The 15,080-nt window shown below is 41.1% G+C and overlaps 1 protein-coding gene across 3 annotated transcripts; it reads right to left on the reverse strand.

Annotated features, from left to right (window-relative positions):
• Positions 1-32: 32 nt before the first annotated feature.
• Positions 33-15,080, reverse strand: eif4e2 (eukaryotic translation initiation factor 4E family member 2). Of its 3 annotated transcripts, none has more exons than XM_083781099.1 (8): positions 14,947-15,080; positions 13,052-13,154; positions 12,406-12,540; positions 8,424-8,528; positions 6,948-7,100; positions 3,412-3,548; positions 2,163-2,239; positions 33-1,488 (listed from the first exon to the last, which is right to left on the reverse strand). In XM_083781099.1, the coding sequence occupies exons 1-7, from the start codon at positions 14,964-14,966 to the stop codon at positions 2,191-2,193; spliced, it is 702 nt and encodes a 233-aa protein (XP_083637225.1). In that variant the 5' UTR covers positions 14,967-15,080; the 3' UTR covers positions 33-1,488; positions 2,163-2,190. The 3 variants fall into 3 exon arrangements, with proteins under 3 accessions (XP_083637225.1, XP_083637223.1, XP_083637224.1); XM_083781097.1 differs by having other exon boundaries at positions 12,406-12,567; XM_083781098.1 differs by having other exon boundaries at positions 3,408-3,548; positions 12,406-12,567.

Below are 15,080 nucleotides of genomic sequence, written 5' to 3' on the forward strand. Positions count from 1 at the left end.
TAACAGAAAAAGCACAGTGAACCAGGTTGTAGCAGCAGATGCATATTTGACATTTTATTGCTATAATTCATCAAGTGTAGATCACACACACACACACACACAGCACGTTTGTTCCCTCTATGTGGACACACAGCCGTTACTTACCCAGCACCTTATCCAAACCTAGGCAGCATTACAGTTTTCTTTTCCCATGGAGTTTTTTTTTGTTTTGTTTCAAAACCACTTCAGGCTCTTTTCCCCCAAAGCCCCGATTCATATTTATTCGCGGTGCAGAGAATAGCAGACACCACAAGCTCACTTGCGAGCTTGTTGTAGGGTCTTGCTATTGCTACAAATTTGGCCTCAAAATAGTTGGGGAAAGAAAATACTCCCATGGGAATTGATTCAAAACTGTAACAGGGGAGGCGGAGATAAGACTGAGCCCCAAGCCTGCATGGACCCCCCCCCCCCCCCCAGCCCAGTTCATTACAAAATAGAGTCGGGCTCACTGATTTCAGTTCAGTGTTTTTGGCGCTGTTCTTGCAGACTTTGAGGAATATCACAGAAGATCTCATCCCATAGAGGCGGTTTGAAGGAACAGAAACATGGGTGGGGGGTGGTGGGGGCTCAAGGGCCAGGCACAGTGAAACAGGCAGCGTGGTCAAGTCCATTCTAGAAGAGGTTGAGAGGTGAAACGCACACCTTTAAGCACGGCCCTCGTCCTTTGGGATTTCAACTTCTGGGCCAAGAAGTTGAAGAATCGTCACCGCATCGCCGTTGAGTCATCTTTGAAGTAGTGGACCGCTGAACAGTTTGTCGTTTTAGTTTTTAGTTTTAGTTTTTTTTACAAATATATTTTTGTACACAATAATAGCAACTCTAGTTCAAATGACAAAGAGGATCTGTAGTTAAAATACAGCGACCGTAATAAAATAACATCTACATGTACCTGTCATGTAACCCTGTTTATTTCAGAGTCCCGATAAAACAGTTCCGATACTTGTACGTCTAACATGTGACTATGTTTGTTACATAAAATCCGATCTATGTGTTGTTATCACTGTTCAGGTCTGTTATATTTATAAAAGAAGGAAGGGACTCTTCTTCTGTCACCAGATATTGGTCAGAGGCAGAACACCGACCATCTGGTCAGTAGAGCGCAGCCTGCTCCATCTGGTGGCCAGCAAGTGATGTCTCAAAAGTAAAAAAAATCCACATACAGAGATTCTTCTCTGGCAGATAAAAAAACAAAAAAAAACTCACACACACTTTGCTCTCCCAGACAGCTGCATTCCATGTTATGCGTTGAATGGGAGTCCTGTTTGCCTCCTCTGGATTCCATCATGCAGCAAACGGAAACAAAAGGAATGACTCTTGTTGCCTCCGTCCCGTCCCGTCAGTGACCGTCCGCTCTGGCACCGTGGAAAACGGCCACAATCCATACCGAGGTATCCTTCCTTGGACTTCTTCTCAACTCCCCCAATTCATCGGCTATAGTAGTATACACATCTGGATGGACAGCGGGACACAAACGAGAGACAAGCGGGGTTTAGCGGCAGATGCCTGAACGTAACATCGGCACTTTAACCCATTCTGACCAGAGATCAGATTCTAAAAATGTCTTCTACATCCTGACAGTTTTCTGAAAAAGCTTCTATGTTTCTATGTCAGTCGTTCTTCGATTTTTCAAAAATAGCAGACCTACAAGCTTGTAAATCAATCAAGCTCGTATATCAATCAAGCTCGTATATCAATCATAGCGCGCCACTAAAACTATGACTAACGTTTTTCACTGACGAAAAAAACAACAACGAATAAACTAATAATAAAACTAAGACTAAATCTATTGACATTTCTGTCAACAAATAAAAACTAGACTAAAATGTAGAACTAAAAGACAAGCCATATTATGCATGGTTGCATGCTGAAAATGGCCAGATCTACAAGCTCACAAAACGTCGCAGCGCTGGGAAATTTAAACCACCATATAATTCTGAGGGTGTACATATGGAATCCCTTTTTCAGAGACTTGGGACAATTCTGGACAACTGCATGGGCAGATGTGAATGACCAAATTAGTTTAGTTTTCATTTTAACTTAAATTTAGTGAATTGTATATTATTTATTTTTCTTACGATATTTCGAGCACGAAGACAAACAAACTGAACTGAGAGCGTTCCTACCCTTGGCAAGGAAACTCAGTATGCACCGTTAGCGCTCGTTGCTAACAGTCACCAGACCATGGAAGTCTTCCCAGGCTCTGAAAGCACAAAAACACACGCAGTAACATCTACAGGTAACAGGGGTGTGTGTGTGTGTGTGTGTGTTTGCGAGCGTGCGCACGCACACACACACATGAATGGCTGCAGGCGAGTGAGAGATTAGATCAAATACAATTTTACAAAATTCAGACATTTAGCAGATGTTCTTAAAACAGAGTGACTCACTAAATACATGTATCAACCAAGTACGTTAAACACAACAAGAGTGTCATTTGGTTTCCTTTGCTAAACCTGTAAAGCCTGCAGAGCCCTTTGAGAACGTGACAATGATTAAGGTAGCCTATAAAAATACAGGCAGGACTTGACTTTCTAAGAAAACATAAATACATTTGTAATGACATGTTATGATACTGCATTGAGTAATAAAAAAAAAACGATGAATACAAATGCAGATACCACTGTTCTGAGATGAGGTAAAGATGGGGTAAAATGGCTTTTTTGGGGCATTTTATTTAAGTTTCATTTTAATTAATTTTCAGTCAGAAACGGAAGGCTTTGTGTTTCTGAACCAATCAGAGCGTTGCATCCCTTCAGGCTATGGGACATTAGTATCCGCGACGTGAGCCTGTTTGTTTACATGTCAGAGACTATACAGTAGTATAGAGTCTGTCTTAGTCTCTGACATGTAACCAAACAGGAAATAAGCCACATAGGCTTATTTCTAACCTATAATCAGCACGCAGCAAGTATGAAAAGGGTAATACACTGTCTGGATGTCATCTTGAATGAGATTAAAACATCTGGCATCTATTGTTAGGTATGCCAATATGACCACGGATATGCTCTAAAAGTGTGAGAAAAACATATTAGTATTAATTTGGTTGATTAAGACTAAAATACTAAGATTTTGATATTTAGTAGAATAAGACTAGACTAAGACTAAATGGTATGTTGTGACTCGTGATACGCATCATATCCCCAGATTGTTGGTAGTACACAGGTCTACAACAAAGCCCCTATATTAGGATCACACGTTTACCACTTTAGCAGTACTTACGACAGAATCGCACAACGAAAACTGCCGATCTACAAGCTTGCAACGTGTCGCGGACGCAACAGCCTGCAAGCTTGTAGATCTGGCTCTACACAAACTGATGAGAAGGGAAAGCAGACAGAAAGATAAATAATAAGCGTGATCAAACATACATACTTGATGCTGTCTGTGTGCGTCTTGTACTCCATGATGGTGTTGGGGGGCAGGTTGAGCACCCGCCGCAGCGTGTCTCTGATGCGCGCCGTGGTCGCCTGGTCCATCGCAGTCTTGTTCCAGATGGAGATGATGTCCTCCTGAAAAGCACGGGGGGCGGGAAACGGGGCTACGTTTATTTTAAATTAAAAAAATGTCTTTTAAATTCTGACAGTTTTCTGAAATATGTTTCTGTATCAGTGGTGAATAATATTTCATGTCAAGGACCACCGACCCCCCATCTGAAAATATGTTATTCCAGGAATACGTTGGCTCTGAAAGAATATATATATATATATTCAAAGATTTGTGCCACATTTTCATGATTTTTCTAAAACAGCAGACCTACAAGCTCGTAGCGCGCCACTCGGTGGCACGCTATGAGCTTGTAGAAAAACAACAATTATATTAATATATGATATTGTGACCTACAACAAAAGATAGTGGCCAACCAGTTCATGCTGAATATTTACATGCCCGAAGTCATATATTGCTCATAAAATGTTACAAATATTAAAAGTATCACACATAAAAAGCATACACAATCACATGAAGGAATAATGCACCACTCAACTCAACCAGAGCAGAACTCCCACCACAGGACTCTGGCAATGAATTAATACAGTTGCAACCACTATATTAATGGGAAGTATTTTTTAAGTTAAAATCTGAACTATCCCTTTAAATCAGATGACTGCTTGCAGCCTTGCACTGAATGGAGTCCGTCAGCGCTGCGTAATCCGGACAGTCACTGCTGACAGCTAGTCTTAAACAGGCCTCCAAATGATCGTCCGTCAATCAACATGGAATCAACATCAGCTTCTGAATGGGAAGCACATGAATGTAGCGATGGGCTCGAGTAAGGCAAACGCAGTTGGACTTGCAATGTGACATCGTGAAAAAATAATCTTATTCCCACTCTGCATGGAAGTGATATGTTTTAGGCTTCTTTGCCGCGCGCATCTTGCTATATGAACAATGATGGATAGATATCCTTTTAATTTGTTTGTTTGTTCCCCACACTTGAAAACAAGGCACTGCATTGTGGGGGGTTTTAAAGCCGCCGCTGCGCCGCCGCCTGCCCGAGGCGAGGATTATTATTTAAAAAAGAATCATGGCAGGGCCAAGCGGTCTACCTGCGCAGCGCTTGCGATCGACTGGTCGACCGCGATCGACGTAATGGGCACCCCTGCTTTACAGCAACGCTCTGATATTTAGAACCAATAACCCCCGTACTGTTGTAGGTTAATCCAATGTTTTTCTTTTCTTATACAACAACTAATCTACACGACACACAAAACCGAATAGATTATTATATTCAACTAAATCGATTAGTTTAATTAATCACTTATTATTTAAGCCCTGCATTATAGCCAATCTATAAGCCCACATCACGTCATCATTGTGAGCTTATACTGTAGATCAGGTTGCTGTCAGGTGAAACCTAACTAATGAAAGCTCATGAAATGTAGACGACATCGTCACCACCTAGTCATACCGACGGCCTAGCCTGATTGGCTGGCACACACGCTGCCTAAGTGTGTGTGTGTGTGTGTGTGAGAGAGAGAGAGAGAGTGAAAGCGCACGTTGCCATTGGTGGGTGTTGACTTGGGTGTGTATATGTGAGACTCCCCCTCACAGGATTTACTCTTTGGTTGAACACTGACTTGTGCAAATATTGTCAAAACCAGTCCTGCTACTTCATTGTGGGGGAAGTGAAATGGCCGAGTTCATGTCATAGTACCCTCGAGGTAGTCTTGCGTAGCCAGACAACTAATCCACAATCTCTGAAATTCTATATACAGTCTGGAACTACAGCTCCCAAAATCCGAGTTAGGAAGTTGGCATTTCCGTTTCACGAAAATGTATTGTAAAAAATATCTTTACATTTATTTATTTTATTTCCATAAGCAGCAAGCTAAATATGCTTAGATGATTTCTATTAGGATAAATTTGTGAGACTGAAAAGACTAAACGGAAGTGGGGAGGAGGCTTCCCCTCCACTTTATATTTTACTCATGATCAGAGCTTTCGTTCTCCAGACTGTAGGCATGATGAAAATGAATGAATGAATGAATATCAAATCAGTAAGTCACCATCACCAGAGTAATGTGCGGAACAAATACATATCAAATCAGTAAGTCATCAAATCAGTAAGTCACCATCACCAGAGTAATGTGTGCACCAAATACATAGTATATACACTGTATAAATTTGTCACGAAAACATTTGAGAACTGCTGATTTAAAAGGCCTTTTGTAGAATCAGCCTCAGGTCTTGGGTTAGGGTTGGGTTAAAAAGAACACCAGGCCGTGGTGTGTTTGTTGGGTACCTGGAAGCGCACTGCAGATCTCCTCCCCCACCATTAACTATTTGTTTGTTTCCTACCTGGAAGCGCACTACAGATCTCCTCCCCCACCATTAACTATTCAGTATTTTTAGCGGGGGCTTGTCTGCCCTTTGGGTATGGGGGGGTGGTCGCCCGGGCAGGGGTCTCGATGCGTTGCGTCGGGGCCGCTTCTTGGGGCGGTGGCCCTGCCGCCTGGGGGGGTGGCGGTTGCCGCCTTTGAGTGGAGCATGCATGTGTCTGCTCTTGTTGTAATGATTTGGTGCCTATGATAGCTGTTGTCTGCCTTTTTAATATATGTATTAATGTACTGTATGGATGTATTCCCTGATTGGGAGTCTATGAAAATTCGAAAGTCACTTGTCATTATAGTTCATTGTCCTTGTCATGTCTTTGTATATTCAATCTTTTTATTTATAATAGTGTTGTGCCTGAGCTGTTTTTCTTTTCTTTTCTTTTGTTTGTTATTATGTTCTTGTTGTGTAATGTCTGTCTTTAAAAACCAATAAATATACTTTATAAAAAAGAAAACTTCAGTATTTTAGCCGTGACATGAGAGCCCCCCTCCAGAGATAATTCCGGGTCCTACTTTTGTGTCGCTTTTGTGTCCCCATAGAGTTATACTGTGACGCTCCGTTGGACTAAATCTGAGACGAAAACAACCACGAAAGTCTCATTTTACCGCTTTCCTCGCAACAACAAAGCTGCTGCTCTCCCAAATCTGGCTGTGACAGGCCGTCTGCCCCACACTATCGCCATTTTATTTCATTGTGTCAACTAAATCCTCATTAATTGCAAACTAGATTCAACATACTCAAGCCTGCACACATTCTAAATATGCCCCTGAAATATTGTACTGAGCAAATGGACTGTTACCACCTTCAATAATAATGATAATAGTCTTTATTGTCTCCACATCATATATTTTCTTTGCCATGGACACTTGTACAAAACATTAATAATAATAATAAAGACCCATTTTAACCCTCAATGGCTTCCTTTCTGAAAAATAACGTCATTGTAAAGAGATTCACGCGTTTAGATATTCTATTTACAATGAGATGCGGACGGGAGCTGGTGCCACTTGGACCTGGACGTAACGTAGCACGACAAAATGACGTGGGACCTAAATACTGATCTGTTTGTTTCCTACCTGGAAGCGCACAGACACCACAGCGCCACAGATCTCCTCTCCCACCATGAACTGCTCCCCCAGCATGGCCAGGATCAGGTTCTCCCAGCAGCGAGACGCCAGACCCTTCCTCAGACGGATGATCCACTTGCCGCCCATCTTATTGGCATCGTCCTGGACATAACCAAAAGCACACGATTAGAGATGCTCCGATCTTAGAAGTGCCCATAGAACCCTCTGCCACTATTGCAGTGTTTGGAGTTATTTCCCAAGATCTTAGCCGGCAAAACAAGAATATGATAGCCTTTGCTTCTCTTTTGGCTAGGCGGCAAATACTATTTAAATGGAAGGAGAAAATACCACCAACCTTTAAATCTTGGGTTAATGATGTTTTACCTCATCTGACATTGGAGAAGATTCGCTACTCCACAAGAGGGTACGCCGGTGCTTTAAAATTTTACACCATTTGGCAACCTTTTTTGACACACATTGAGAGGATGAACGCAGCTGACATCAACAATCCTTAACTTATTACACTGACCCTACTGTAATTGTTGTTTTTATTATTATTATTATTATTAAATTTTTTATGTATATATTTTTTTAATTATTATTATTATTATTTGTTTGCATACTTCTATTAGTCTTCTATTATGTCTATGTATATTTGTATGTGCCTTTTATTTCATATGGTGCAAGATACCGGGGTTGTGGCTCTTTCAGAGCGGGAACTCTGGGGGGAGGGGAGGGGAAAAAAAGAAGAAGAAAAAAAAGTTCGAAAAATGTATAATATTTTCATGTGTGAAAATTAATAAAAAAACTTTGATCAAAAAAAAAAAAGAGATGCTCCGATCAATCGGCCACCAATCGGTGAGCGGCCGATATTCACTCCGATGTAATGACTCGATCGGTGATCGGCAATTTACCCCATCTGTGATATCTGGAGAAACTGATCTTTTATACCATTTAAGTAGTATAAAAGTCAATCGGATATATAGTAAAATATAATTTTGCATATTTGTGACAGGCCTAAACATTCTCCCCTTCCTCCCCACACACACAGGACATACAGGATAATAATTTTGGAAATGTCCCCTTTACGCACAAGATCCGTATCTGTATCGGCCGATCATTGAGAAAATCTATCGGTAATCGGTCCCAAAAAACCTGATCGGATCATCCTTATAAATGAAAGTGCACAAATGGTCCAATGGAAACAAATCGACCCATACGCTCTGAGTTACAGACCCCCTTAAGGAACCCTGCGAGTCCCTGGAACCCACTTTGAGAACCATGGTCATGGATTTTTATTTTTTTATTACACACTGTGTCCTCAGTCCTCTGTATATCGACCGATATGCAAATTACGGGTATCGGAATCGGTACATCTCTACAAATATGTATAAGTGTATATAAAAGTTCACGCAGAATCACACGCATGATCAAAATAGGTATGGACTGTATAATTAAGCCAGGATCACACACACACACACACACCTCCCACATGGGTTTAATCCCTTCCTTGAAGAGGTGAAAGTCGCTGTGACCCGTCAGGTCCCCGGGGCGGATCATGTGACTGTAGAAACGCCAGAACTGCTCCACCTGTGGAAGAGAAACCCAGTGAGCGGTGTTAAGCTGTTACCATCTATGATGGACTGAGGTGAGCTGTTTCTGTTCACATTCTCACAGTGCTTACAACACTTTTCAGTTCGAGACCCAAAATAGAGATTAGAGATGTTTGCCCGGGGTCCCAAACTAGTGAAAATAGCAGATCTACATTCTTTAAAAAAACGTTTACTGGAGTCATGATCCATAAAACGTGTCCGTGTCCCACAAATGGGTACCGACCCACTGTTTGGGAAACACATGAAGGCCTGGATGATGGATAGCTGGATGATTTTACAAATCCCTTCTAAACCAGTGGTTCTCAAACCTTTTCCTGCCAAGGATCCCCTGAAAATAAAAATGAAATGTATTTGGTCGCAAATGTGTGTGCCACGCTGCCAACTGGTACATCTGCTATTTTTGAATAGCCAACGTATAAAATAGATAAAGCGGTTACAATGATTGTGATGCTGCATTAACACATTTTGCTGGGGAACCCCCCCTCAAGGACCCTTTGGGAACCACTGTTCTAAATCTAAATAACAGTATTCTGACAAATGATAGTTAAGTTAAGTTCTGACAAAACCTTTCAAGTAAAGGAAATGAGAAACACAATAATGGCTACAAAGACAAATATTGTGCTGCCCTAAAGTAGCCATACTTCTGTGTTGTCACACTAGTATGTGCAGTCTATAATGTGAAACTTGGCATGTCAAAGTTACAGGCGTGTTAGCTCTGGTCCATAGCTCTAATGCGTTGCATTTAGAGCTATGTTACTCTCAACTTCTGCCGCTCGCATGAATGCAGACCAGCCTCTCATCTTTATTGTAAATAAAAAGAACGTTTTCGCTACTCACCAAAACAAAGGCGGGTTGTGTCATTAGAAAGCCTACTTTCCTTAGTGGACGCACTCTGAGCCCCCCACCACACGTATAAACGTTACTTTTTAGCCAAAAGGGGATTTTATTTCCACCGGAGAAAAAATACTTTTAGTTAATCTGCTACCTATATTGCCCAGAGAATTGCCCTCCGGTGAAAAAAACTCCCTTTCTGGCCAAAAAGTACCGTTTATACGTGTGGTGGGGGGCTCAGAGTGCGTCCACTAAGGAAAGTAGGCTTTCTAATGACACAACCCGCCTTTGTTTTGGTGAGTAGCAAAAACGTTGTTTTTATTCACGCTAAAGACGAGAGGCTGGTCTACATTCATGCGAGTTCCGGAAGTTGACAGTAACATAGCTCTAAATGAAACACATTAGAGCTATGGACCAGAGCTACAGGCGTGTACTAGTTGAGTGATACAAGTCTGACAACAACAACAACAACACAGACGTAATGACAGTTTGACCATGTTTTGACAACGATGGATTGCCATCGATTGAACTAAAGGTTGAAATAAACATGGCGGCGTCATTAAATGCAACCGCATTCTGTTCCCAGGCTTTCCTCATTTCACGAGGAGATAAAGGGTGCCATTAAGGACTTCAAATAATATTACTAATCATATTACAGTTTTATGAGCTGGGGGCGTGTTGTATGTCATATTGCAATTTTGGGCATGTTAAGAAGCGCTTTCGACACCCCGTGGATTGCGCAAAACAGCCTTGAATTAGTCACGGGTGTGTTTAAGGCGTGTTTGAGACGTACCCAATCAACATGTCCGTACTATTCTCTTTACCAGTCAGCTGATGTCACATACGGAATGCGCACTTTGGGGATCGTGGTATTACATTTCTTCAGGCTGGCACCATAGAAGACATGACATGACTTTGTCACATTTGGGTTAATTATTCCTATTGCACTGCATGCTGTCACCTTTATGCCTCAAAATAATTTGTTTCTATTGAAAAACACCAGTAAAATAACGTTCATTATATTTTATTTCATTCAAGTCATGATGAAGGAATGAGTTGAATGCTGCTGCTTAATGCTGTGCCTGTGGCCCCGATGGTATATGTTCTTCGCTCGTAGCATTTTATTGAAGAGGACTTGAATCGGGTGTGATACAGCATATGAAAGCAAACTTCCCAAGGATTATGGAGATAATATATATATATATATATAATATTTATTTTTAAGGTTGAGAAATGAAAGAATTATGGCCGTTTCTAATCAACATTTTACAAAAAAAAGAGCAAAAAAAGGCTGTTGCCATGTCTCATAGAAACAAGTAAATAGGTCTATAAAAATAAGCGCATATAACAGGGGTCTGCAACCTATTTTAAATGAAGTGCCATGTTTTTATTTTCTAGATAGTGAGTCTGCCATATCCAGATTAATTTTAATGACACCACATTAAAATAAAAAACATATTTTGATTGTAAAGTTCTTCCTTATTTTTAAATATGTTCTTGCACATTGTTATAATGATCATTATATATATCCCCCTGCAGTCAGAGTTCATAGTTTTAATGAATGAATGTGATGCATTGTGAGCTGGTATAGATCTGCTATTTTCAAAAGTAATCTTGGAAAACTTTAATTAAATTTTTGGATTAGCTGTCCTTAGTTGGGCAAATGCATTCATCTGGGGATCCTTGACATGGGAATGTGCTGTGTGAGGATCACTGGTTTAAACAACATTAGGAGAAAAGCCCAAATAACCACTTTAGAAACAAGAAAAGCAACCACAAAATAGTACAACTACCAATATTTACAAGCAACTTTACAGAAAAAGAAGCCGCTTATAATAAACAGACATGGCAACACTCCAGCAGCCTCCCAGAGCCAAGTGTAAAATCAAACAGTGCTTGTTGCGTTTATGAGGTGGTCAGACCCACGTCTAATCGTTATGCGCTGAGTGTCTTTAGGTCAAGGGGCTTAATAGCAAATTGCGCAAAGCGAAAATAATTAACATATGGACACTCCCACAATGCTAAAATATTCAGGAACGCCGTATGCCATATGTGTGTGCGTTCAACACGGGCCGAGTGCGTTCAACACGGGCCGATATGCCTTTCATAATACCATTGTGCGCAGAGCGAGGGCAATTTCTGTATTACCCCATTGTAAAACGGATCTTCAAAATGGCACCCAAAGTCTCGTAATGACTGACCCGAGGCAGAAAGTTGTCTACCGGGTGGGACTTCCATTTTATGCATTTCCCACGGGAAGCTGTCGACACGGGTTTCATGCCCGGGAAATGTAAAGTCATCTGTAAAAGGTATCGATGCATTGAGATTCTCAAGCCTTTTAATTTCACGGACCACCATCACTCTTGAGAGTGTACAAAAATGGAACCAAATTCCATTTGTAGTGTACACTCTAAAGAGTTACATGCCTGTTAGGGTCCATTTGGAACCCCCTGTACTAGTTAAAAGGGAACCGTTAAGGAATCGGACCATTAAGAGGGAATCGTTAAGGAACCGGAATTGTTAAAAAACCTAAAACAGTGGTTCTCAACCAATGGTCTGGGGCCCTTGGGGGGGTTCCAGGTGGTCCCCAGCTAAATGATGTAGAGTTGGTAAGAAAAATTGACCCTTATATAGATATTTAACTCTTGAGTGTAAAATGAAACCAAAATGGACCTGTATGGGTCCATTGACTCCATTTGGTTTTATTTTACTCTCTCAAGAGTTAAATTATTGTTAAACAATTACTTAATTTGCAAGAAGTCTTCACAATTAGAGAATGTAGAAGAATTGTTATTTCGATCAATGTTTGCCTATTATCTCTCCTATCGTACCAACATCACGACAAAATATTCTACGTTTTGGGTTCCGAGAGGCTAGATCTCATCAAATGGTGGTCCATGGCTCAAATGGTGAATAAATAATGGGCCTTGATATGAAAAGGGTTGAAAACCACTAAAAAAGGATCCAAACCCTACGTACGACTGACTATAAATGAAGACTACGGGGGAAGGAAGGATCCATACCGAGGCGAAGCTGCCAATCTGCTTGATGTTCTGCTCGTAGCTCTGGGTGCTGGCGGGCCTCCCCGGGGTGCGTCTGGAGTACCAGAACGTGTAGTTGTACTGGAGAGGGTGCTCGCCTACTCCCGGCACCGCCATCTGAAAAGGAGACGAAACGCAATTCGTCTTCAGGACAAAAAATAAATGAGTCACTGGGGGCTGCCACCATTACAGATTGAAGTTGATGATTATTAATCAGTCACACTAATATATTGCGATTAACGATTTAATTGTGTTTTTTTGGCATTGAACATTGGAACATAATAACAGAATACAATTCCGTTTGCCTCGTAAACAAAAATGCACAGGGCAGATATGACAGTAATAAATTACTGATATACCGTATTACCGTACCTTTATTAGTTTTATACTTTTTTTTTTTTGCCGAAATAGCTGATCTACAAGCTTGCAACGTGTCACAAAGTGATGCTTTGTAAGCTTGTAAATCTGCCATTTCTGCTTATTTTATGGATGAACATTTCTTGATCATCATGGAAACGATGGATAAAATAATTGTGATCGTCTTATAATTATAATTGCGATTAGACGATTATGAACCAATTGTGGCGTATCGAGTCATGTTATTAGTATTTTTTTTGGTTCAACTCACCCGCTGCCTCTTGGAGTTGTCGTCGTCTTCGTTCCTTTCCTTCTCACCGTCTTTCGGTGAGACTTGGTCCTGGTCGTGATCCCCACTGTCGTCATCTTTCAGACTGTCGCCACATGCAGAGAGAGGACGTCATGTCAACGGCTTTACTTAAGCATAGGGGTTGGCGGTTCAGAGATATCGGACATGCATATCGTGAGTGATATACAGTACAGCGAATGCACAGTCTACAATTTACTGAATTCACCTTAATTTATACTTCTGTAGAACAACGGTTTTGTTTTGTTTTTTTTGCTTTTAGTTTGTTACCTTGTAGTAACTTGATAAATAACCAAAAAATAAAACCAACATGGAAAAAGAATTGTGACAATATTCTGGTTCTCGAGTTAGGTGGATTTACAGACATACAGACTTAGTGCATTTATAGTTGTAATGCCTCAACTCTTACACTTCCAAGTTCAGTTGGGGGTCTCGTCCTGAAAAGTTTGGGAAGAATGTATAGCACACAAGATCAGGGACAAGCGACACTGTCCTGCTGTGGATGGACGATGGAGTCTAGTCATTAAGGTTTAAAGTTGCAATGATCCATAACTTCCATGTCCTCCTTACCCTGGACTGAACCCAGGGTCTGACAGCCACTCGAGAGACCACATTTCTACCATTCAGCCAACGCCTGATTTATACTGGTCGTGTTTCGGTTTGTGTGCAATGATGTTGCACTGAAAATAGCTGTGAGCTTGTAGATCTGCTAGTTTCAGCGTGTAGGCAAACAAGCATTTAATCATTCAGTTTAACCCATTAAGATCTGGAACTCATCTGTCACCTTAGCTTTTATTACCTTTTAACCACTTTTACCATTATTTTAAACTTTAGCTGTTGATAAATAGCAGATCTAAAAGCTCATAGCTATGAGCTTGTATAGATCTCAAGAGCTGAGTACTGAGTACTCAGAGTACTCTCAGAGCTGTTAAAAGCATTGGTTGGTCTATAACATACATAACCTATTCTTATGATATATATAGTGTTGTTGGGGAAGAAAGCAGGCACAATACCCCCCACGCGCGTGCGTGCAGTGAGTGAGTGTATACACGCACGGTGCAGCACACCCACCCATATGTCACACTTTTTTTTAATTCCATCCAAAAACTACACATAACAGACATGCATGACAGATGACGGTCGGTCATCATCATTGCTTCACACTGAGATTATTCGTCTGCAAGATGATCAGGTCAAGAACAACAAGTTCCCTCCTCCCCGATAAAATGCGAGCCTTTACATTAGTTTAAGACCGACTTCGCGTGCACCTAAACCCGGCCTCTCGACCTACTCCCACAACGAGGCTTCAGCAGAGGCCCAGGACCGGCCTAGTGGTGTGTACGCGTTGTGTTGTTGCAACAAGGCTACGCTGTAGTAAATAGCAGATCTACAAGCTCACCACGTCACGTTCGTGGCGCGTGGTGAGCTTGTAGATCTTCTATTTATCGAGCAGCATGACACCCGGCACGCAACTAAAGTATGGTATAAACGAGGCTTTTTTATATAGCAGACGAGGCTAGTATTGCTAAAAACCCAGCAGCATGGCTACATACATTATTTCCTGCAACAACACAGAACGACTAATAATTCCACTTTATAATAAATCATGTTTTATTGCCATTAACCGATATAAAGACACGGTGTTTCATGTCAAATGTTGTACACGCATTCACACATTTAGTAAAACGTGTAAAACACTTGCATAAAAATAGCAAGACACACCTCTTTTTCTACAACTGCACACTGCTGCTCTGCAACACTTTGACAACAGTATTTATACGACTAAAGCACCCATTGTTCTACATCTAGCCTACGTGCTAAAAGTGTTAATTAGTTATTAAGTGGCTTTAATTACTCACGCGTCAAATTTGTTGTTCATTATTTATTTATTCTCTCTTTAGAACTGGAAGTCTAATCTGATGCGACCTGCACGCACCACACCGTCCACCAGCCGAGTCGACCCGAATGAATTCCAGACCAAATCCAATCCGCA

The sequence above is a fragment of the Protomyctophum parallelum genome (assembly GCF_964188405.1).
Source record: "Protomyctophum parallelum genome assembly, chromosome: 14".
Lineage (NCBI taxonomy): Eukaryota > Metazoa > Chordata > Actinopteri > Myctophiformes > Myctophidae > Protomyctophum > Protomyctophum parallelum.

Bases quoted from the DNA above. Each gene is read 5' to 3' on its own strand.
- eif4e2 (XM_083781097.1), bottom strand. From the start codon at position 14,966: ATGAACAACAAATTTGACGC. The intron at 13,155-14,946 runs GTGAGTAATTAA...ATGTGGCGACAG, and splicing joins ATGAACAACAAATTTGACGC to TCTGAAAGATGACGACAGTG. The intron at 7,101-8,423 runs GTGTGTGTGTGT...GGTTATGTCCAG, and splicing joins GGATTAAACCCATGTGGGAG to GACGATGCCAATAAGATGGG.